At 39.4% G+C, this 25355-nt stretch overlaps 1 protein-coding gene across 4 annotated transcripts in view; it reads left to right on the forward strand.

Moving 5' to 3' along the window:
* The window catches only part of Sidt1 (SID1 transmembrane family member 1), a 92011-nt gene that overhangs the window by 32372 nt on the left and 34284 nt on the right, over positions 1 to 25355 (forward strand). For 3 of the 4 annotated variants that reach the window (XR_007210999.1, XM_048346630.1, XM_048346627.1), the window contains exons 2-9: positions 7039 to 7160; positions 8360 to 8530; positions 14296 to 14341; positions 20411 to 20512; positions 22201 to 22284; positions 22766 to 22853; positions 23854 to 23925; positions 24575 to 24668. Coding sequence is in view for 3 of the 4 variants with exons in the window: in XM_048346627.1 (XP_048202584.1) it covers positions 7039 to 7160; positions 8360 to 8530; positions 14296 to 14341; positions 20411 to 20512; positions 22201 to 22284; positions 22766 to 22853; positions 23854 to 23925; positions 24575 to 24668 (779 nt within the window). In the remaining variant the exon portion in view is untranslated. The remainder of the gene's footprint in view (positions 1 to 7038; positions 7161 to 8359; positions 8531 to 14295; positions 14342 to 20410; positions 20513 to 22200; positions 22285 to 22765; positions 22854 to 23853; positions 23926 to 24574; positions 24669 to 25355) is intronic. The other variant, XM_048346629.1, reaches the window with a different exon arrangement.

Below are 25355 nucleotides of genomic sequence, written 5' to 3' on the forward strand. Positions count from 1 at the left end.
GTAAATCACTGGTATCAGGCTTACACTTCCCACTTTTCTATCTTAATTACACTTTTACTTTTGTTTGAACATTTTTCTTGCTCTACTCTACTCTGGTTTTTTTGGTATTTTACTAATTTCTTGGAAAAATATTCCCCCAGTGGTCTATTTCATGCATCCTCACAGAACACAGAGCTTTGAAAGGTTTCCATGAGGAGAGTGGCTATATCCATGCTGCTGACTGATTTATCTTTAGTGTATAGGATAATGCCTGGCTCAGGGTAGGGAAGGTCACCTATTTACTTAATGAATAAAGTTCACCCTAAAATACCTGGTACCTTACTGTGTATTATTTTATATTGCCAATATACCAATTGAAAAGATTACATATCTCTTTAATTGTTTCCCCCAGTTTGCATTAGAATTGAAATATCTCATATAAAATTTGGATCATAAACCAAAAGCTGAAGGCATAGCTAAATGTATTTATGCCTAGATTGTTGTTGGCATAATCAAAGTGATGAAGTGAGGTCTATAAAACATTCTTCTTAGACCATTCTTCTTAGTCCCCTGAATACCAAATACTAGGAATCTAAAAGTGTAAGGAGTAGAATGTCCCCAAGGGGTAAACTGCTCTTTTCAACGAGATGAATGAGCTGTTGCAGGAAGCCAAGCAGTGAAAGGAAATTAATATCCTTCATGAGATGGGCTGTATAAGCTTATCCTTTGCCAGGGGTGATTGGGCTTGTCAATGTGTCTCCAGACAGGGCAACAGTCAATAACTGATGGATTGGAGAAGGGATGAGAGAGAAGTGCTGTCTCAACCCCCAAGCACGAATGAGGTAGCTCTACCTTCCTCTCTGTTATGACACACTGTTCTATCATCTGTCTTTTAACTGATGTCAACACACAGGCAAGTAGATGGTTTGAATATCCCTGTTCCCACTCTATATTGAGGAAACAAAGGCCTAAAGATTTAAATCCAGATCTTTCTTCATTGATGCCATAGTGCATAGAAGACAGTTCCCCCAGGCTGGAAATGGGATGAGGGTATTTTAAACAATCACATCAATAAGAATCACAGGAGTTGACTTAAAGTTTATATTTAAGTGTAACTATAACCTAGGAGTAAAACTACTTATCTCCCTGCAGTAATTATGGAAAGGTTGGCAAGAAATGGATCATTTAATAGACATTCCTACTTCTAAAAAGAAAAAAAAAATGAGATCCAGAACTGAAGTCTGCTTTGTCTGCTTTGCCCAAGGACATCTGTTTCCATACATCAATCAGATGTGGAGAGTCCCAATACTCCTGCCTTTAACAACCAGCTGTGGACACAAGTTTATTTTTTTAAAAAAAGTGTCACAGAAGTGTTGCAAAGTAAAGTAAGGCACAAGAAAATTGTGAGCTTTCCATTGGTCTCTTTAACTAGATCACATGCGTGTTTGGGGACACAGGGTTTTAGTATGGTCCTGAATAGTTTGACAAATGATGGTGGGAGAAGAAAGGATAGGGATAGAAGAAATGGAAGATCTAAAGACCTTAACATCTGCAAATTAACACTAGTAAACACAACAGAGTTCGTGTGAAAGAGTTACACAAAGAGGCCATTAACAAAGACAAATGGCTCCACAAACAAATTTTGGAGCTGTTTTACAACTGGAGTCTATTTTTCAAGATCATATAGGCAAACGTTGTTGTGCTTAATTATCTCTGAGTGTAAATCTGGTATTCCAGTGGGTAGAGGCTTCCATCTCATTATTTTAGCAAAACCAAACTTGATTTTGAATTAAACTCATTTTCATCCTTTATATGCAATTAAAATTTATTACTTTTGAACTTTTCCCTACTGACGTGTTATAAAAGATTAAAAAGGGAGTCTCTAAGCTTTAAGATTTTTCATAATTACAATCTTTCTAAAATATCAGAGATACAAAATTTCCCTTAGCTATAATTTGACTCCCTGCTTATAGTAAACATAAATTTACTATAAGAAACAAGATTGATGTAATGAAAGTTCTCTTGTTGCTATGGCAATAAGGAAGGCAGCAACAGGAAGAAAAATCTTGTCTTAAGAATGCTTTGTTACAAGGTGTCAGAGTCCATTAAGCATCATTAATACCCTGTTCCTCATTTAATTTTGCCTTTACACAGCTTACTTCTTTGCTGCAAATGTAATCCAATTTTCTCAGTTGAACATTAGCTTCTGGAAAGGCAAAGCCAATTTTGAACATGCTCTTTATGCTTTCCTGGAGGTAATACAATATCTGTTCATCTTGAAAAACTGCCCAGTGTCTTCTATCTCCTGTTCTAGTACATGTGTGTATATGTGTGTGTGTACATATATACAGCAATTTATTATACCAGTATCTGTGAGTTTGTTTTATTATGATTAGTAAAATCATTATTAAATAATTTAAAAAATCAAAATGGATTACAAAAACGAGACCTGGAATAAAATTACTGTGTGAAGATAAGCAACGGAGTGGGGACAAACGCAACAATGACACATCTGTTCCTCTAGCTCTCATTTCATTCCCAACACACAGTATTGTGCAGATGTTCTGTAACACTGATAATCTCCACAGGTCATAACTTGGCCAGCTGCTGCCAAATGAGATTATTTCTTTGAACTAGAACTTGCCCAGGTACATCAGATTCCCTGGGCATGCTTGTTTAGAATGCATAGTTTTCAGTTGTACTCATAACCATCAGAACCTGAAATCCTAGGGATTGACATGAAGGAATTGAATTGCTAACATTTAAAAATGACTGTCTTGGGCTGGGGATATGGCCTAGTGGCAAGAGTGCTTGCCTCGTATACATGAGGCCCTGGGTTCGATTCCCCAGCACCACATATACAGAAAACGGCCAGAAGTGGCGCTGTGGCTCAAGTGGCAGAGTGCTAGCCTTGAGCAAAAAGAAGCCAGGGACAGTGCTCAGGCCCTGAGTCCAAGGCCCAGGACTGGCCAAAAATAAAAAAATAAAAATAAATAAAAAATTAAAAAATGACTGTCTTTAGATTGAAGTGTGAAACAAAGAAATCAAAGGCAGTCTTCTCTGGCACAAAGTACCAAAAGAAAGGCAACGTGAATAGCAAGGAGGCAGACAATCCAAAGATCAACCTTTCCTAAGATTTACCTTCCTTCTACCTGCTGGGGATTTTTTAAGATGGACTAAATGTGCTCTAGAGACACACACTGTATAATGCAGGTGTTGGTATCACAGCCTCAAAAATAAGCTGCTTTCTAAGGTAATTCATTCTGTCTGGCTGTCAGGATGTCAAAGGTCAATTCTAAGCTTCCTGAAAGAGCCAGGCAGCTAAATTAATAGTTAAAAATGTTGGGTAGCGGGCTGGGAATATGGCCTAGTGGTAAAGTGCTTGCCTCATATACATGAAGCCCTGGGTCCAACTTCTCAGCACCACATATATAGAAAAAGCCTGAAGTGCCATTGTGGCTCAAGTGGTAGAGTGTTAGCCTTGAGCAAAAAGAAGCCAGGAACAGTGCTCACGCCCTGAGTTCAAGCCCCAGGACTGGCAAAAAACAAAACAAACAAATAAAATGTTGGGTAGCCCACAATGAGACCCAGCTTATCATCCACTAGGATGGCCACAATAAAAATGACAGAACAGTAGAATGTGTTGACAAGGATATAGACAAACATTTATACATTGTTGATTATGTAATTACTGGATTGCAAATGTTGATTGAGTAATTACTGGAATGTAAAACTGATGCACCTCTTTGAGAAACATTTCTTAAAAACTGAACATAGCCAGGTGCTGGTGGCTCATACGAGTAGTCATAGCTGCTCAAGAAGCTAAGATCTCAGGATCGCCATTCAAAGCTAGCATGGGCTAGTCCATGAGACTCTTATCTCTAATTAACCATCAGAAAACCAGAAGTGGCACTGTGGCTACAAGTGGCAGAACACTAGCCTTGAGCAAAAAGAGCTCAGGGACAGTGTCCAAGCCCTGAGTTCACGCCCATGACCTACTTTTTTAAAAATTGGACATTATCTTTACCATGTCTCCTGGCAATTCTACTTATGAAAGGAACTGAAGATACATATTTATACAAATTATAACAAATGTTCATAGAAGCATTCTTGTAAAAGCCAAAAAAATGGAAATAGTACAAATGTCATCATCAACTGCAGAATAGATAAGTAAAATGGAAATAAGTAAAAAGAAAATAAACCAAGTAACAAAGTAAACAAAGTAACAAAGACTAGTGAAACTTCTTGATTGTAACTCAAGAATTCATTGAGAAGAGTGAGAAATCGGAATTCTTGAATCTAATCAAGCTTCTAGACCTAATTACCAACTGGCAAGAAACAGGAGATAAAGGGACCTGGTCCCTGTGATCCACGGTGCAGTAAGTAAAATCCAGAATGAGAGTGCTTCACAAAAAGCACTGTTTTGTGAGCTGCTTTCCCTAACAAACCAGTGCCCCACCCACCTTTAAAGTGGGAGAGGAACCTGTTAGATTGGGTTTCAAAAGATAAGTGAGCCGGAACTATTGGCTTACCACTGTAATCCTAGCTGCTTAAGGAGGCTGAGATCTGAGGAGAATAGTTGGAAGCCAGGTGGCCAAGAAAGACTCTCAGAGACTCTTATCTCCAATTAACCACCAAAAGGCCAAAAGTGGAGCTGTGCTTTAGTGGTAGTTGAGTGTTAGCCTTGAGTGAAAAAGCTAAGGGACAGTGCCCAGGCCCTGAGTTCAAGCCCTAGTACCAGCAAAAGAAGGAAGGGAGAGTAAGTGATGCTCTCTCTCTCTTTCAGAGACATAAACTATTTACAGATTAAATGACAGGCTCTTTTATGTGTATGTCGAAATACTTCATGGGAATCACAGGGTGAACCAAGGCAACAGTGGTACTCACTCGACACTGTGTTGGAAACAAACTGTACAACTTGGGAATAGGGGAGCCATGAAGGAGTGGGAGAAAATGAGGGAAGGGGTAACACTGTTCAAAATGAAATGTACTCATTACCTTACTTATGTAACTGTAACCTCTTGGTGCATCACCTTTACGATAAAACTCTAAAAAGCGTACTTCAGGGAAGGGACATTGGGAATAGGAGATGAATGAAATAATGTATTTGCTAATAGTAATGATGGGGAAACCCACACGACTATTCACTATAGTTTTCTTGTTAGTTTGCAGTAAATAGAACATGCAGCCATGGTGCTAGGAAGAAAGCACAGGGCACTGTCAAGGGGAAACATGAATATGAAGGACTGAGCTCTGAGTGGCATTGGGAGATGGAAGGAGGCCCTGGGCAGACAGACAGATAATAGAGTTAGAAGCTGTAGAACTATTGCTTGAGAAAGTTAAAAGTTGTAGGAAATAGAATGACAGTCAGGTTTCAGATTTAGAGGAATGAATGCATGGTGAAAACATTCATCTAGCAAAGGAATTTGAAAGAAATGAAGCTGAGAGTGAAAAGAATCAATAGTAAGTTCCATTTACACACACTGTCTTTGTGACTCTTGTGAAACTCCCAGATCTTAGGAAAGAGATCAGCAGTAAAGATATGGCTTTAGCAACTATCAGCTATAGCATAATATCCCTAGAAACATGTAGAACCGGTCCCTTCATGAGCAAGATCTGCTTATCAAATTAATAAATCACTTTTGAACTGTGCCAACCTTAAGGAAGTGAAGTCATAACTTTATAATACTTTTATAATAACCCAATATTTTAAAAAAGAATTTAGTTACAGAATTTTGTTTTATTTTCTTTCCCCTAATAAAGGAAGCTTTTTAAATCTTATCTTTCTTTTCTTTTTAAAATATTTTCTTTAAGTAGTTGTGCAAAGGAGTTTCAATTAAACATATCAATTTATGAGTACAATGTATCTTAATTAATGTCACTCTTTCCATCATTATCTTCCACCCCACCCATCTTCTCAATTTATCTAGCTCTATTTTCACCTAATTAAGAAGTTTTTAATAAAACACTAAGGTAGAAGCAAAAATAATCTCATGTAGAAGATCAAAATTTACCTTGCTTTTTCTTTTATTCTCTTCCCCATTACCTATGGTATTATAAAAATTGAAGGAAAACACCAAAGCCATCCAGCCCTATGACCAAAGTCCAGTTTTTTAGCTTTTTTTTTTTTTTTTTTTTTTTTGGCAGTCCTGGGCCTTGGACTCAGGGCCTGAGCACTGTCCCTGGCTTCTTTTTGCTCAAGGCTAGCACTCTGCCACTTGAGCCACAGCGCCACTTCTAGCTGTTTTCTGTATATGTGGTGCTGGGGAATGGAACCCAGGGCCTCATGTATACAAGGCAAGCACTCTTGCCACTAGGCCATATCCCCAGCCCCAATTTCTTAGCTTTGAAACAGCTATGACAAGGTTAAATCTTTGGTTGACAAGGGCTCAGAAGGAGCCATGGAGCTGCTGATAGAAAAGATTCTTTCCTGTCAGAGCAAAAGAAAAAAGCTTTACTCCTGACCACCTGATGCTGGAAAGCATCTTGGTTGTCAATAGGAAGAATAAACTACCAATTATGCTATAATAAAACAAGCCATAACATTTTGATTTGAAATACAGAATGGTTTACCAAACCAAAATTACATCTTTTTTGGAGGCTCAGGGTTGTTTAGGGTAATTTGAGGAAAGTAGATTTAGATATTTGTATTTATATTCAAACTATAAGGAAGGCATATCAATATTGTTCTTTTTCTGTTCTGGGCTTCTCAAAACCTTCTATTGACTATTCTCCACCCAAGTTCTTCAACCTGCTATTTGAAAATTCCTTTATTTGGCTTCCCTCAAAAGCAATTGAATCAGAATTTTTGGCAGGTTGGAACCTGGTATCAATTTTTTTCTTTTAGTTTCCTGGGGGACAGTTCCAAAGTGTGGTTGAAAGTGAGGTCCGTGTTTGTTACAATACTAATGAGAAGAAACAACTGGAACATTTGGATTCTCGTTGCAATGTCAGGAATCAGTTTTCCTGAGTGAAGGGTGTGTGTGTGTGTGTGTGTGTGTGTGTGTGTGTGTGTGTGTGTACACTGTGCATTACTTCTCTCTGTCCTCTCACACACAGGTGACCGCCGTACGGGTGCACGTGAACAGTTCCTCGGAGAACCTTGACTACCCAGTCCTAGTTGTGGTTCGCCAGCAGAAAGAGGTGCTTTCCTGGCAGGTTCCTCTGCTCTTCCAAGGACTGTAAGTGGTCTTTCCCAGATACCATCTCTTCATTTGGTTTTCTTCAAATGACATATACTGACCTCCAGTGATTTTTATGAAGTGGAAGGAGAAATCAGACATGCGCATGCTGAGATGTGATGATGCATGCAAAGTGAAGCCACTCAATTCCCATCCCCTCCAACTTTCAGATTACCATTATACTTATACATTATACTGGAAAAGCTTAACCCATTTTACAACCTACCATAACACTCTATTAAAAGAAAAAAAATGGGTCTTGGGAATGTGGCTTAGTGGTAGAGTACTTGCCTAGCATTCATGAAGCCCCTGGATTCGATTCTTCAGCACCACAGAAACAGAAAAAGTGGGAAGTGGTGCCGTGGCTTAAGTGAGTGGTAGAATGCTAGCCTTGAGCAAAAGAATCTCAGGGGCCGTGCCCAGGCCCTGAGGCCAAGCCCCAGGACTGGCAAAAAAAAGAAAAGGGAGGAGAAGAAAAGAACAGAAAAGAAAGAAGTGGGTCATCTTGTAGCCTTTCAGTGGATGAGGCCAACAGTCAACAAGCAACATCAACCTCATTCTTCAGCATACCCACCAAGTATACCTCTTTGCTATTGTTTAGAGAGCACTACTAAGTGGTAGATGATGGGATATTACAATGGAAAAACAAAGTTTCTGACCTCATATTTTTTGCAGACTAGCACTTTCTGAGACATTGTAGCATTAATAAGCAAGTGAAAACTAAAAAGCATATGGAAGTGTGCAGCTTATGTGGTATTACGTCACTCTTAAAGGTTCAGTTGGGGATATAGCTCAGTGGTATTGCACCAGCCTAGCAAGCATGAGCCTTGAGTTCAAACCTCTGGTACACACACACACACACACACACACACGCACAGAGTTCAGGAATCTGAAGACTAAAATACTAATTCTGATAAATTTAACTTGGATCCAGGGTTTTCTTTACCTCTAACAAAAAATTCAAAGGGTAGAAAATAGAATAAACTGGTTGTTTTATCAGGGCAACTTCCCTCTCAAAAGTTCATGGTTTTCCTCATTGAATTAGGAAGGTGGCTGACTGTAATGTGGATCTTGTTAAGTGACCTGATCAAAACATAAGTAACTAGAAAGCAAATTTGGACAGAAGTAAAACGAGCCAGGCTTTCCCCTGTGCTCACTGAGTCTCTCATTCTTGCTGACATGACTCACTGTTGCTTTAGATACCAGAGGAGCTACAACTACCAGGAAGTCAGCCGCACCTTATGTCCCTCCACAGCAACCAATGAAACAGGACCTTTGCATCAACTGATCTTTGTAGATGTTGCATCCATGGCCCCACTTGGTGCCCATTACAAACTGCTGGTCACCAAACTCAAGCACTTCCAGCTCCGGTAAGTAGGAACTGTGGCTTTTCCCTGTATTCTGCCTTCCTTTGTCTGCAGATGCTCACTTGTGCTTCTATCCCTGTAGATTAGCAATCTGCAAGGAAATTAGCCACTTAGCATATTGTTTCAACATATTCTAAAGTTTCCTGCCCAGCAAGGCCTTAATCTATGAAAGAGGGAAGGGGGCAGAAGTCTGGTACAAAAGAAAAGACAAATGACATCATAGGTGTATCTGTTTGGGGGTTTGAGAGAGGACTCATTTTCTATGTACTTGAGATAAGAGTTCCTGCTGAGGAGCTGGGGATATGGCCTAGTGGAAAGAGTGCTTGCCTCGTATACATGAGGCCCTGGGTTCGATTCCCCAGCACCACATATACAGAAAATGGCCGGAAGTGGCGCTGTGGCTCAAGTGGCAGAGTGCTAGCCTTGAGCAAGAAGAAGCCAGGGACAGTGCTCAGGCCCTGAGTCCAAGGCCCAGGACTGGCAAAAAAAAAAAAAAAAAAAAAAAAAGAGTTCCTACTGACTTGATACTTTGTGAAGTGATTATGACTAACCATGACCAGAATCCTGAGGAACTTTTGTTTCAGCTTTAAGGAAAACCGTAAACTAGTTTGATTGTCCTTATCAGTTTGGTCCTTCCAGTTTAGGAATGTAGATAAGAATGTGGTTGGTTTGGTTTTTTTTTTCTTTCTCAGGAACGTTCCTGGTTTTTTGTTTTTTGTTTTTTGTTTTAAACATAAGACGAACTAGCAACCCAACTGAAAGAAAGTAGGCATAATACTTGGACACTTCCCCAAAGAAGCTCTCCCAATGGACAAAGAACACATCTTCCTTAGCTAGCAGGATAATTAAGTTAAATCTAAAATGAGATTCCACTACAACATCAAAGTGTGAGAATGTGAGGGTCCCAATGATACAGTGCCACTTTTAGTTATCCACAAATGATTGTGCATAATGGTGGTATTTAGTAAAAATGAAAAACCTATTGAAATACCTCACTACAAGAATAAATCTTACAAGGCTGAGCAAAAGCAGCTAGACAAAAGAAATGCATGTTATTTGATTCCATATATATAGTGTGTGTATATATATACACACATATATACATACTATATATACACACATGGTCTATTGGAATCAGTATAGTATATATTATATATTTATGGAATCAATACATTATATATGATGTGTGTTATAAACCAGGCAAACTATTCTGTGATATTAGAATTCAATCTTTGGATAAGAAATATTAAGTATATGGCTGTGTTTAGCTGATGATAACTTATTCAGATATATGCTCTAACTTACATACTTACTATATGTTTATTATATTTCAATTAAAAATCAATTCTTTAAAAAATAAGAATATTTTAAAACAGTACATGCTATCTTCTTTTGTAGTTTATTTTCTGATCAGGATATTCTATTCTATTATAAAGACCTAAATTTTTCTAGGGAAGTTTATAAAACAGTCTGTAGCTAGTGGAGTTGTTAATAAGAACTAAATATTTATCTTGCTCTTTTCTATGCCCTTGACATGGAGAAATACTCACCAAGATGGATGAATGACTGCTCAGAAAGCTAAAGCATTCACAGCATTCTGTTCCAAGGTCCTCCATTAATTCTTATGTTGTAATTATCTTAGTAGCAAAGAATACTCTCTTCTCCCCCACTTCCTCAGGAAACCAATTGGAAGCATATTCTCTAGTGGACAAGACCCACCCAGATCAATGAAATCAGAATCTCTAGCAGGAAAGCCTAGACTGTATGTGGGGGGGGGGGGCGGGGGGGTGTAATGTGTGTATATTTTTTTAAGTTCCCCAAGTGATTCTAACATACAGCCAGTGTTGAGAAGCACTATTCAAAAGCAGCTTCTAAGTATGATGATTAAGTTTAACTTAATAATTTAAAAATCATGTAGTAATTCTGTTACATATTGGATGCTGGTAAAAAGTGTACTTCTCTGAACTTTCAGAGATGTGTGGCCCTTACTCATTGGTATCTTTGACCTGTCACTGTCACCCAGTGACAATGTAGAGGCATCTAGGGGTGATTTTTGATGAGATAATTAGACCCTTCGGAGAACCAAATTCTGTGAAACTGAAGTCATAGGGTCACAGTTCTGTGCAAGTGCTAACGAATGACTTGCATTTTGGTGAAACTGCAAATCTATTCTGTCACATTTTTTCCTATTACCACCTTTGATAACATGACTGAGTCTTAGCAGCAGACTCTGAGAGCATTACACAGTGTACATAGTTACTAGGACTTTGAGACTAAGATAAGTCTGAGAAAAGATGATAACTGTGACTTGTGTTTCTTCCTCTGTGGTTCTGGTGACCCCCAAATCCAGAGGAATATGGGAACAACTGGGTTTTATGAAGAAGAGGATGGTACAGAATGTCCTTAGTGGAGGGGGAAACAAGAATAAGGGAGGAATTTTGTTGGAGTGGTTTGTCATTTTTTTTTAATATAGTTGAGACTAGAGTATATTTCTTAGTGAAAGTGTAGCACAGCAGATTAAATGAGTAGAGGAGCTGGATATTTGTGGAAGCAAAGTCTCAGAGAAGAGTGGAAAGGATAGGATTTAATGGTGAGTGCAGAGGTTCACAGACCAGAGATTGAGAGGCCCAAAGGGGGAGTTTGTGTGTGTGTAACAAGTGAATTGGTGAGAAGGTTGAGGTGATGAAGAGAACTTGAGACAGATGGCCCCCAGGAATGAGAGAGAATGATTTCTGGAGTCCTTAGTCCAGAAGTAATAGGATATCATTTCCTTCAACAAACCAAGTGGAGTTTGGAAGATCCATGCCTTGTGCTAGGAGCTTGCTAAGATGTTGTGACTCAATGGCCCTCTGTGGAACTCCCCTCTAAACCACTGAACTTTTATCCTGCCTCTCTTTCCACTCACTCTTTCCAACTCTCCTTTCTTTTTCTTCTATTTTATTACTCTTTTGTTCTTACTTTTTAAGAAGCAAATGAATTGAGAGCTTAATTCTTCTTTCTCCAAAGCTAAAGGTACCTACAAGTTTTAGCTTTGTGATTGTTGGCTAGTGACACTTGATAAAAATAAACCGTCCCCACCCTGACTAGAGGCTATTCAGGAAGAAGCAGAATGCCTTATCCCCAACAGACATAATATTTATTTTTGCACATACTGTTGGCTTCATGAGAAAGAAAACGCTTAGATGCAATAGTTTTAAAGATAATTAATGCACTTTCAAAGTTGTATGCATTGCACTAACAAATAGAACAAGAAAGGAAAAACAGAAAATATATACTAATGTCTGCAGATTCAGTATTACCACTGAAACTCAAATGATAGGGAAGGGCATAAAAAGGATCCAATTTCAAGCCAAAGAACACAGATTGCTTCAGGAAATGTTATGCTGTCTGTGGCCAGCCAAGATATCTGTGTGTGTCTCTCTCCATGTTCCTTGGACCTAGCAGCAAGAGGGTGGGTTGAATGAAGGTCTTGGGTTGCCCTGGTAATAGAAGGTCACATTCCCCAGACTGCTGAAAGAGCTCCCCCCAGATCACACACAGCACTGCAGGTCCCAGGCTGGCTGTGGACTCTCTGAAGCTGACATACAACTGGGTTTGACATTAATGTTGGCTTCTTTAGAAAGCTTAAGATGTAAAGTTTTCAGCTGAGTTTCAGCATAACCAATCCTCCACATGAATGAGGATTTTTGTACAAAGTGAATAGATAAAAAGTGCAACAATTGCTATGAACTCAACTCCGAGCCCAGCTCAAGGACAAACTATATCAGAGCCCTAACTTTGATAAATTGTGTTCAAATTGCACAGTTCCTAAATAACACCTCTAATTTCTACTCATCTTGTTTCTATGCCTCGATTGCCATAAGAGAATGTTTAAGACTGTGTTTATTTCTTTACTTTTGTATGTACGTATGGATGTGTATGGATGTATATATTTTGTCATATGCGGGGCTTGAACTCAGGGCCTGAGAGCTGTCCCTAAGCTCTTTAGTTCAAGACGAGCACTCTACTACTTTGAGCCACAGCACCACTTCCAGTTGTGTGATTGTACATTGGAGATAGGAGTCTCACAGGCTTCCTTCCCTGGGGCTTGCTTTGAACCTCAATCCTCAGATCTCAGCCTCCTGAGTAGCTGGGATTACAGACACCAGACACCTGCACCCTGTGACCACCCTCTGCGACCGGGGACCAGACAGTAAGGTTTGGGGCACCAGGAGCCTAAAGCCTTCTGCTAGCTTCAGGTGCTCTAGGTCCATTTTACAAGGTCTTTTTTGAGTAGGAAAAGGGGCATCTGTGCAGAAAGTGAGGTCACAATATTCTTGAAGTCACAAACACCAATTATACAATACAATCTTAACCAACATCTTTGAAGTCACAAGCACCAGTCATGTGATATAATCTTACTCAAGTGATAACTTCTTTATCTTAAGAAGTAGAGGAAGCAGTAAATGACTTACCATTTGCATAGGCTTATGTCTATCCCCATGCTCCCAGAAAGTGTGGGGTGGAATTTAGCCCCCACCTGGGATAGAAACCTGAGTTCCTATCAAGCCAGGGCTGATTGACCTTTCCAGAAAACTCTCCCCATTGTGAGAGCTCAAGTTGGGAGGAGGCATTCCATCCTCCCAATCCTTTCAGGGGTCACAGCTTGGCTTTGGGGGGATCTCACAGCACCCGGCTGAAAGACTAATTTGTATATAAAGGAAATGTAGGACAGAAGCTCCAGGGAACAAAGATGGTGAGTTATCTCAGAAGTTTGGGCTCCAACTCCCAACAATGCAGGGACAAGTGCCCACTGCTGAGTGATACAGTGTCTCAATTTCCTTGGGAACTGAGGTGCAGTTGACCCTTGTGCATGATCTACAAGGCCAACAAGTGATGTGGCAAAAGTCAGAAAGAGAAAAGCCCAACAGTAGCCCTTACAAAGCTGTAGAGAACTACTCACCCATCTCTTCCAGCCTCTTGGACTATTTCCCAGATATTCCTTCCACTCAGGACTCTGTGCTATAGATTTATGCTTCTTCTGTACTCTTCCCCTTTCCTCAATGACTGGAGCACTGCTGTCTCTAATAATAATATTTCACTATGTGTTTCTATTTGGAGAGCAAGTAACTTCATTCTGCTCTTTTACTAGTGTGCACATTTTTTTTTTAATTGCCAGTCCGGGGCCTTGAACCCAGGGCCTGGACACTGTCCCTGGCTTCTTTTTGCTCAAGGCCAGCACTCTACCTCTTGAGTCACAGCACCACTTCCGGCTTTTTCTGTTTATGTGGTACTGAGGAATCAAACCAGGGCTTCCTGTGTGCTAGGCAAGCCCTCTACCACGAAGCCAAATTCTCAGCCCCATGTACATTTTTAAAAATAGGCTTTACAAGGCCTAAGCCAAGCCAGGCATTAGTGGCTCACACCTGTAATCCTAGATACTCAGGAGGCTGAGATCTGAGGATAATGGTTCAAAGCTCACCTGGACAAGAAAGTCTGTTAGACACTTGTCTCCAATTAACGACCAAAAAATCAGAAGTGCTCTGTGGCTCAAGCTCAGGGACAATTCCCAGGCCCAGAGTTCAAGACCAACTGACCAAAAAAAAAAAAAAAAAGCCTAAGGCTAAGGAGGACAAAATCTTTAAGAAATAAGTGTGATAGGCAATTTGGAAAATCCTTTAGGACAAAAAGACACATTTCTCCCTATGGACAGACAGGTTTATAGAGATCATCTCGTCACCTTATGTGTGCTAACTTATACTTTTATTTTTCCCACTTTCATTTCTCAGGACAAACAATGCCTTTCACTTCACTGCCAGCCCCTCTCAACCTCAGGTAAGTTGTCAAGAGCCCACCTGTTGGTATTACTCACAGAAATTATGCTAATGGGGAGAGTCAGTGTGTGATACAGCCTTTGATCTTACATAATTTGACATATATTTGGATTCTAGATTGTTGCTCATGTTACAGGGATTTTGAACAGGAAATTTAATCTTCATCACCTTAGTTGATGTAAAATGAGAGGCATGATATTTGCTATTTAGTACAACCTTTTATTAAGCAACCATGTTATGCCTACCATGTTCCTGGCAAAGTGTTAAGACTGTCCCAGGAGCTGGGGACACAGAATAAAGAATTAAAGATGCAAATGATGTTCTTTTGGACCTACTAGGGCTGGCAGGTGGAAGAATGAAGAGATGATGGCAAATAGATGTACAAATAATACTTAGGAAAATGCAAGAGAAATAATAAAATAATTTGAAATTTTTACAATATTATTGGTGCAATACATTTAGTTTTCCCTGTGACGAAGAACAGGAACAGTTGGAGAGTGTGGCTCAAAATGGTAGAGTGGTTCTTTAGTAAATACAAGGTCTTAAGTTCATGCCCAGTACTACCAAAGAAAGAAAAAGAAAAGAAAAGAAAAATAGAAAGCAGGAACACTGACACACACAAAAAAAATACCATTAGGAGAATAAGCTATTTTGGATGTGCTCCACATTAAACCATAATCATAAACATAATAAAGACATGAAAATATTGATTACTTCAGGCTGTTTCTCTGGTAAGATTTTTACCTACTTTTCCCTTTTTTGTCTTTTGTGGCTTCTGAAAGAAAAGAATAAACATAATAACAAGTTCAAAACATGTTTATGCATTTCTTGATATTTATTGTAAATTTTCTGTAGGCTCTTTCATGTATCTTTGGTCATAAATGGCTACTTTCATTTTTGGTCTGGCTTGTTGTAAACTTATTACAACTGCTGGAATGTTGCATATTTTAACAACTAGTTCTCAAGGAGAAAGCCCTGATTTATAGTTTCTGCCCATTTCTGGGATGTTCATATATTCTCCACCATGGCTGACTTCACGTTACTAAAATGATGCTATTGAACATAGAATTGGGAAGAAATATTCATGCAAATCAACTCTTCCAGACCTTTATGGACATATTCCTATTTTTGTTTTGCAGTGATAAGCCTTATATGTATTAGGCAAGTGATCTATGAACTGAGCCACATCTCCATCTTCAACACAGCCTTTTTTTTTTGCAAAGGTGATGTACAGAGTGGTTACAGTAACATAAGTAGGGTAATGAATACATTTCTTGTCAAACACTTCCTCCTCCCTTGTTTTTTCTCCCATTTCCCTTCTCCCTAACCCCACCAAGTTATAAAGGTCTTTCCAACGTAGTGTCTTCTCAGTATCACTATTGCATTGGTTCACCCTTTGTCCTTTGTCTCACATTTTGTTATCCCCCTTCTCATCCCCAAATCAGATAAACATAAATATATATATATATATATATATATATGACATAGGGTACTAAAATCAAAATCCGTGACAACAGGAGATAACCCAAAGAAAAAAGAAAACGGAAAGAAAAAGAAATAACTTCACATAATACATTAAAAAACAAAACAGGGGCTGGGGATATGGCCTAGTGGCAAGGGTGCTCACCTCATATACATTAGGTCCTAGGTTCAATTCCCCAGCACCACATATACAGAAAATGGCCAGAAGTGGCGCTGTGGCTCAAGTGGCAGAGTGCTAGCCTTGAGCAAAAAGAAGCCAGGGACAGTGCTCAGGCCCTGTGTCCAAGGCCCAGGACTGGCCAAAAAAACACAAAAAAACAAAAACCTCTTGTTTCCATATCTTGGAGTTCATTTGGATTAGCATCGTTTTATATGGTCATACGTACATAACTACTGAGTTATTACCCAACACAGCTTTTTTTTTTACATAATTACTTATTTATTGTCAAAGTGATGTACAGAAGGGTTACAGTTTCATAGGTTAGGTCATGGGTACATTTCTTGTACTATTTGTTACCTCCTCTCTCATTCCCCCTTCTCCCCTTCCCTTTTCCCTCTCCCCCACCCCCCCATGAGTTGTTTAGTTGGTTTACACCAAATGGTTTTGCAAGTATTGCTTTTGGAGTCATTTGTCTTTTTATCCTTTCTCTCTCGATTTTAATATTCCCTTTCACTTCCCTAGTTCTAATACCAGTATATACAGTATCCAGGGTACTCAGATCAGATACAGTGATAGCGCAGGGACTACCACAGGGAGGGGATACAAGAGGATCATCAACAAAAGAAGCTATGCCAACACAGCTTTTTAAAAAAATATATATATATTATTATCAAACTGAATTACAGAGAGGTTACAGTTTCATACATTAGGCATTGGATACATTTCTTGTACTGTTTGTTACCTCATCCCTCATTCCCCCCTCCCCCCTCCCCCTTTCCCTTCCCTCCCCCCCATGAGTTGTTCAGTTCATTTACACCAAACAGTTTTGCAAGTATTGCTTTTGTAGTTGTTTGTCTTTTTTTACCCTGTGTCTCTTGATTTTGGTATTCCCTTCCAATTTCCTAGTTCTAATACCAGTATACCCGGTTTCCAATATACTCAGATAAGATATAGAGAAAGTGTAGGTACAACCACAGGAAGGTGATACAAGAAGATCATCAATAATAGAGGCTACAGTTACATATGGTATGTTGAAAGTAGTTACAACAATCGTTTCCATAACATGGAGTTCATTTCACTTAGCATCATCTTTTGTGTTCATAAGGGTATAGCTATTGGGCTCTTGTGATCCTCTGCTGTGACTAGCCTAAACCTGTGCTAATTATTCCCTATAAAGGAGAACATAGAGTCCATGTTTCTTTGGGTCTGGCTCACTTAACTTAGTATTACTTTTTCCAGGTCCTTCCATTCCTTACAAATGGGGCAATGTCATTATTTCTAATAGAGGCATAAAATTCCATTGTGCATATGTACCACATTTTCCTGATCCATTCTTCTATTGAAGGGCATCTGGGCCAACAAAGCTTTTTAAGAGTGAACTTTACCCCTTTCAATTAAAGTCTCTTCAGCATATACACTGCCACCCAGTGGCAGAAGAGGGCCACAGGCCATGATCTGTTTTCCTTGACATGCGTAGAGCATTGAAATTCAAGTAATATTTAGAAAGCACTGGTTGTTGCTAGGTGCCATGGAGGTACCTAAAGAAAAAGAGGGGGATGGGGTAAACTTTCACTCTAAATAGAGAAAGAATAAATCATGGGGCTGGGAATATGGCCTAGTGGCAAGAGTGTTTGCCTCGTATACATGAGGCCCTGGGTTCGATTCCTCAGCACCACATATACAGAAAATGGCCAGAAGTGGCGCTGTGGCTCAAGTGGCAGAGTGCTAGCCTTGAGCAAAAAGAAGCCAGGGACAGTGCTCAGGCCCTGAGTTCATGGCCCAGGACTGGCCAAAAAAAAAAAAAGAATAAATCATTGTGCAAAGCTAGAATAAATATGATGTCACTGAAAATCAGCAAGAAAATATATTATGGCCTCTTTTTATTTTAAATAGTCTATAACTATTGAGGTATAAATAATTTGTATACAAACTCCAAACTAGAGTTGAAATAGACTTAGAACAAATTAATAAAACATAATGTTTTTATATGTATGAAAGTCTTTACTCATTTTTATGTTTTAAATTTTATTTAAGTTATTTGAGAACTGCAGTTAGATCACAAACAAAGATGGAACACAATCTTACTTTGTGTTAATTTTCTTCCTATCTTGTATTTCTTTTTTGTTTATTCAATTTAATTTTATTGTCAAAGTGATGTACAGAATGGTTACCGTTGCATACATAAGGTAGTGAGTACATTTCTTGTCAAACTTGTTACCTCTTCCTTCATTTTTCCCTCACATTCCCTCCTTCCCAACCTCCCCTCCCCCTTACTTTACTCTTAACAGTTTACCTCTTGGCCTATATTTTGAAATCTCTGATTGCAGAAATGATTTTCTGTATCTACACACTCACCAAAGCAAGTGAGTTCTCAGGCAACTTACATCAATCTTTGTCTTCCCCTATTTCTCTCTCTCTCTCTCTCTCTCTCTCTCTCTCTCTCTCTCTCTCTCTCTCTCTCTCTCTCTCTCTCTCTCTCTCTTTGATTGGTTGTGGGCGCTGTCCCTGAGCTCTTCAGCTCAAGGCTAGCTCTCTAGCACTTGAGTCACAGTGTCACTTCCAGTTTTCTGGTAGTTAGTTGAAGATAAGAGTCTCACAGACTTTCTTACCAGGGCTGTCTTTGAACCATGATCCTCCGATCTCAGCCTCCAGAGTAGCCAAGAATATAGGTGTGAGCCACCAGTGTCCAGCATTTCTTCCCCTACTTCTATACATAGAAACGGGCAGCAGAACAGACTGGTCACAGAAATTGGGTAGATATTCAGGGCACACATGGTGATTTTTCACCTAAATTCTAGTCATTTCTTTGAATGATTAGCATTTGCTTCTTTGCAATGAAAGTACATTGTCAGGGCAGGGATCAAAAACATTTATTTGGGGCTGGGAATGTGGCTCAATGGTAGAGTGCTTGCCCCACATGCATGAAGCTCTGGGTTCTATTCCTCAGTACCACATACACAGAAAAATCCAGAAGTAGTGCTGTGGCTCAAGTGGTAAAGTGCTAGCCTTGAGCACAGAGAGGCTCAAGGACAGAGCCCAGGCCCTGAGTTCAAGTCCCAGGGCTGGCAAAAAAAATTATTTGGAGTTTTGGTAACTTAGAGATAAATAAGACTGGCAATACCTTGGCATATTGATAAGACTTCAGTAGCTGACAACTGTTTATGCAAAATCAGTGTGTGTGTGTGTGTGTGTGTGTGTGTGTGTGTGTGTGTGTGTAGGAATATACTTGATACTTTTAATTGCAAAAAGTAATCATAGTAATGCCCTTGAATGGCAAAGTAGGGTTTCCTGATGCCTACAGCACCCCTAGGGATTTGGACTCCTCACCTTTTGAAGAGCCCTAAATTATATGTATCAAACTCCCTATTAGTGGTGTTACCATCTTCATTAAGGGACTTCCAGACAGCAGGATAAAAAAATCTTTCCCCACCAGAAACCTTCAGATTATTAAAATACATTCTATTTTTTTATTGCACTGGTTCTTAAGGCAGAATTACTCAAAGGAATGGTGGAATACCAAATTAAATTTTAACATGTTTTACCTCTCTTTGAGTGAGAGATTGATTAAAATCTTCGGATATCAGTCTTGTTTGTGTCAGTTTACTCAAATTTTTAATATAAACCTGACATTGCTCCCCATCCAACTGGCACATTTATAGTGCTTAATCAAAATTCCCCTTTCCTCCTTATTAGCAACATGCTTAAAACTTAAGCATTAATATCCTTTTTCCTGGTGGAGTTAGAATATAGTATAACCTTTCTCTATTAGAAAGTCCTTTCTTGTGATGATATTTGAGAAATCATTTTGGAGGTACCTCCGCTTACTAAAATTTGTGAATGTGTCCCAGAAGCTAGATGTCAGGCTGAGCCTTTGAATCTAATATCTTGTTAGTATATTCTAACTGGGAAATAGTTTAGCCCAAGGCTTAGGGAAAGATTGGTGTAAGGATAATTCTTGCCAATAAGAAGGTAGCCAAAATTCTTGAACAACAGACTGTCTGTTTATCAGAGAGACCTTCATTTTTCACAGTGACCACAGGGAAGTAAATCTCTTGTTACATTCTGGGCATATTCCTAAATCAAAGGCTGTGGAGTGGGAATCGGGGGCACCAGTGGTGCTAGACAACTTCTGGAATGAAGTGTAGTGAAGCTTAATTGGAAAAGAAATGGCCATGCCATGAAATACATGCAATGAAATCGTAACACTGGGTAAAGGGCTGTTGCCTTATGTTTTCCTGAAGTCTGGCATAGAGCCCTATGGAGAGCAGTTAGTTGTTCAATGTGTATGAGAAGAGTGAAGATTTATTGAGATATGAATGTAAATTTCATGCTTAATGATAGAAAAAAATCTGAGGCATGTTAAAACAGTTTGAGTTCATAACTGTACATGATCTTTAACATTAATAAATTGTGTCTCTTTTATTTCAGTATTTTCTGTACAAATTTCCCAAAGAAGTGGACTCAGTTATCATTAAAGTAGTATCTGAAATGGCTTATCCATGTTCTGTGGTCTCAGTCCAGAACATCGTGGTAAGTACTGATGCTTGTCCACCTTTTAATAGATAAGACTATATTATCCCAGAATAAAAGAGAGAGAGAGCATGAAGACTCAGACATCTTCTTATCATGTATCTCCCTGAAAGCTACAAAACAAAAAAGAACAGTGTCTTACGCACATGGGAGGACGGTCTGTGTTTACATAAATTGACTTCAAGAAATAAAGAATAGGGGCTGGGAATATGGCCTAGTGGCAAGAGTGCTTGCCTCGTATACATGAGGCCCTGGGTTCGATTCCTCAGCACCACATATACAGAAAATGGCCAGAAGTGGCGCTGTGGCTCAAGTGGCAAAGTGCTAGCCTTGAGCAAAAAAGGAGCCAGGGACAGTGTTCAGACCCTGAGTTCACGGCCTAGGACTGGCAAAAAAAAAAAAAAAAAGAAAGAAAGAATAATTGCCAGGTATCATGACTCATGTCTATAATCATAGCTAGTTGGGAGATTGAGCTCTGGAAGATCTCAGTTTGAGGCCAGCCTTGGGCAGAGTAGTTAGTAAGACTCTATATCCAAAATAATCAGCCCAAAACAGGACTTGGGTGTTGTTCATATAGTAAAGCACCAGTCTAACAAGAACCATAACATCCCACCCCCATAACAACAAAAATAAAACAAAAAAAGGAGAAATTGATGGAGGCATGACTCAAGCAGAACAAATGACAGAGAGGAGCAAGAAAGCCAAGCAGGGCTGGGGATATAGCCTAGTGGCAAGAGTGCCTGCCTCGGATACACGAGGCCCTAGGTTCGATTCCCCAGCACCACATATACAGAAAACGGCCAGAAGTGGCGCTGTGGCTCAAGTGGCGGAGTGCTAGCCTTGAGCGGGAAGAAGCCAGGGACAGTGCTCAGGCCCGGAGTCCAAGGCCCAGGACTGGCCAAAAAAAAAAAACAAAAAACAAAAAAAAGAAAGCCAAGCAAACTTAAGATGATGAGTTTAAGCCAGAGAGACAGAAGAAAGACAGGGAGAAGACCAGTTAACTTCTCACCAAAATCAAGGAAAGAAGAAAAAAAGGAGAGGTGATGTAACACACATGACAAAGAAGACCAAGTTGTAGATTCCATGAGGAAACGAGAACAGAAACATGTTTGTTCTGTTTTTTAAATCTTTACTGTAATTAAAGGTTCTTTCTGTAATTAAAGGTTCTTTCTATCTTAGAAGGTATTAACAAACAATGGGGGAAATATTGTATATTTTAAGACAATCTTTTCATAGTTTTCTTCACTATAAAAATGGCCTTGACTGGGGCTGGGGATATGGCCTAGTGGCAAGAGTGCTTGCCTCATATACATGAGGCCCTGGGTTCAATTTCCCAGCACCACATATACAGAAAACGGCCAGAAGTGGCGCTGTGGCTCAAGTGGCAGAGTGCTAGCCTTGAGCAAAAAGAAGCCAGGGACAGTGCTCAGGCCCTGAGTCCAAGCCCCAGGACTGGCCAAAAAAAAAAAAAAAAAAAAAAAAATGGCCTTCACTTTAGAGGACAAGACACCAAGTTTTCTTAACCATTTTGCAGGAAACATTCTGGATCCTGATTTAATGAGATTCTCTTGCTCTGTGATCCAGGTGGAAGAGCCCTCATATAATTTAGATCATTGATTTAATTTAATTAACTCATGGATTAAAAACATTAATCATTGTTTACTTTTTATTCCTCGTGCATGCTATAGTGCCCTGTGTATGATCTTGACCACAACGTGGAATTTAATGGTGTCTATCAGTCTATGACCAAGAAAGCTGCCATCACACTACAGGTGAGATCATCGCTTTGTCATTGCTATTGGCAATGGCAACATTGAATTGACAGTGTACACCACGGGACCAGCATCCAAAAGAAATTTCCACTCAGTGTCTACTTTGCACCTCTTTCCTTCCTTACTGGTTTAAAAACCAAGATTACTATGCTTGGTCAAAGCCCAGGTAATTGTGGACAACATTGTTCTACCAGTTGCTCTTCTCCCCAGGGACTTTGGGAGCCCATAAGGAATAGACATATACCTGAGGCATTTCTTATAGTGAAAGGCCCGAAGGTTCCAATCTATTCATTGGAAGGTGGCAATTTAGGGTGAAGGTTAACAGACCCATTCAAAGCAATAAAACACAATGTAATGATTTGTACCAGTTGCAAGCGCGAGAAACATGGTCTCAACTAGGGGCACTGCCTCCTTTGCCCCCATGGGCTTTCTCCCTTCTCACAGTCTTTCCTACCTCACTTATGTTTGCTATTTCTTACAGAAGAAGGATTTTCCAGGGGAGCAGTTCTTTGTGGTATTTGTGATCAAACCCGAAGATTATGCCTGTGGAGGATCATTCTTCATCCAGGGTAAGACATTATGAGGAAAGGAGAGAAAGGGAAGCCAAAGGTTCATCATGTTCCTCTCTAATGGTCCATCAGCAGTTTAAAGGAGATCCTGAGAGACACACTTGAAGGAAAATAAAAGCACTATGAAAAACAATGAACTTAAAGTTGTTATTGGTACTACAAACTCCATCTGGAGCATTTCAATTGTATAGGAAAGTCTTATATTCCCTCAGACTACATACAGTCAATTCACTATACAGCTGAGCATTTACTCAGCAAGTATTTGCCACTATGCAGTAACATCTTACACTATTTCTTAAGACATCATCATTTCCACAAAGATATACAAGTGAAGTTTAAAGATCACCATTCCAGTTGCCAGAATGGTACTTCACAAGACAGTAAAAACATAGCTTTCTCCCAGTGATGAGGGCTACGTAAATTCTTAGGCATCTATAAATAGGTAATTTTATGAATGTCCTGGGCTACTGAAAACATAGATGAGCCACATGTCACCAACTCAGAGGGCATTTAACAGTGAGTGTCACATGGCTTGCTTAGTATTTAGTTGAGATTTCTGTTAGTATACTATATAACTCTAGAATTTGACCAGTGTCTAATATTCCTTGATTAACTACAAGTCCTTTGGTGACTAGATAACTAAAACACAAATTTTCACTGTCTAGAAAAGAATGTAAACTAAAGGAAGAAATAGCTTTCTATTTTTGCACCTTGTCTCTTCATATGCCTATAGATGCCAGAAGGGTCAAACCCCGCTTCAATGGAGAAGGAAAGCACTCCCATTTCCCTCAGTCAAAATGCATCCAAGTGAAGGCCAAATTGCAGGTTGTAACCACTGATGTTATACTGTTTGAAAGTTTGGAACAGGGATTTTCCTCCAGTTCTTGTTCAACAAGCACAGTTGATCATGGACATTCTTGTAGAGTTGTTCAGAAGAGAAGACAAGAACCTAATATCTAACTTACTGTGCCTGTACCTTATTTCTTGTTTTGTTTTCCAGAAAATGAGAATCAGACATGGAATCTACAACGAACAAAGGACTTAAAGGTGACCATCATTCCTTCTGTTAAAGGTAGGTGCTGACTCTACAGTGTGGTAGAGAAAAATCATGTCAGGAAATACCTAAGAACATTCAATACTAATGCCATTCTTTCAGAGGGAATCATCCTAAGAAATACAAAGAAAGTAGCATGCAAAGGGTGTGTCTTAGTGGTAAAATGCTTGTCTAATGAGACCATGGGATCTGTCCTTCTTTGAGGATGTATATAGATTCTACTCTATACATCCATTCTACTGTATATAAGTTCCTTTACAACTCCCAGTAGAAATCATCACTAAGAAGGCCGCTGTTAGTGAATAACGTCTGGGTGACCTCACAGAGCTTTGCTGTTTAAATGAAAGTTTATTGGGCTTTAAGAATGGATTAAGGGAAGGGGTGGAATATATCTATAATCCCAATACTCTGGAGGAAGAAGACAGATGAATTATAAACTGAAGGCTCTGTAGCCTATGCTGTATTGTTGTTTTCTTTCTCAAAAAAAAAGAAAAAGAAAAGAAAAGAAATAAAGAGACCAAGGAGACAGAGACAAGCAGAGAGGGAAACACACTCAGAGAAAGGGTGTATGAGGATGATGGAGGTGTCCTCTTTAAGCTGTCCTGTCCCAAACATAGTCCACCTATTCCTGAGGACCACCTGACCAAGATTGCTTCTCTTTCCTCAGGATCTGTGTATGTGAAATCCAGCCTTTTCAGTGTCTTCATCTTCTTGTCCTTCTACCTAGGATGCCTGCTTGTTGTGTTCATTCATTATGTGAGGTAGGTCAAAAGTTTCAAGAACTATTTACCCTCTTTGCCAGTCTCTGTACGATGCTTAAGACATAAGCATTAGACTCAGTTTGAACTACCTCGGCCACTAACTCCAGGAATTTGGATGAACAATTTATCCTCCTGTTCAGGTTTCACATCTGGAAAAAAATGAGATACTATTAGTATAACATGCAGTGTACATGTACAAAACCAGTGCTAGTAGAATGTCAGCTGTTTCTATTATATGGAAACCTTAACAAAAAGGCAACTCGTCTATTTTTTTAGACTCACTGTAAATGTATTGACTGTAGGAAAAGATTAATTCTTTCTAACATGGAGAATTAGCGCAACCTTTGGCAGTCTATCAAAAAAAATTTATTATGCCAACTAAATCTTGTGATACAATCAAAACCAAGAGTGAAATGCTACTATACCACATTACCAGGTGTTTTTATTCTAGTGTAGCATCTGCTTTCCAGTAAAATCTTCCTTGGGACAAGAAAAGAAGGCACCATGCTGGGATTTGGCCAAGGATATTGCTCTTCAGAAGAACCTGGGGCTCCTCAAAAACAGTCAGGCTTTCTTTGCCTGTCTCAGCAGGGCTGAGCTTTGAGAACTCATTCTTCTTGAGCTCTCTGTGAAGCAACTACAAAAGAATGGCAGGAGGTTTACAATAAACAAATGTCCTTTCTTCTC

The sequence above is a fragment of the Perognathus longimembris genome, chromosome 5 (genome assembly GCF_023159225.1).
Source record: "Perognathus longimembris pacificus isolate PPM17 chromosome 5, ASM2315922v1, whole genome shotgun sequence".
Taxonomy (NCBI): domain Eukaryota; kingdom Metazoa; phylum Chordata; class Mammalia; order Rodentia; family Heteromyidae; genus Perognathus; species Perognathus longimembris.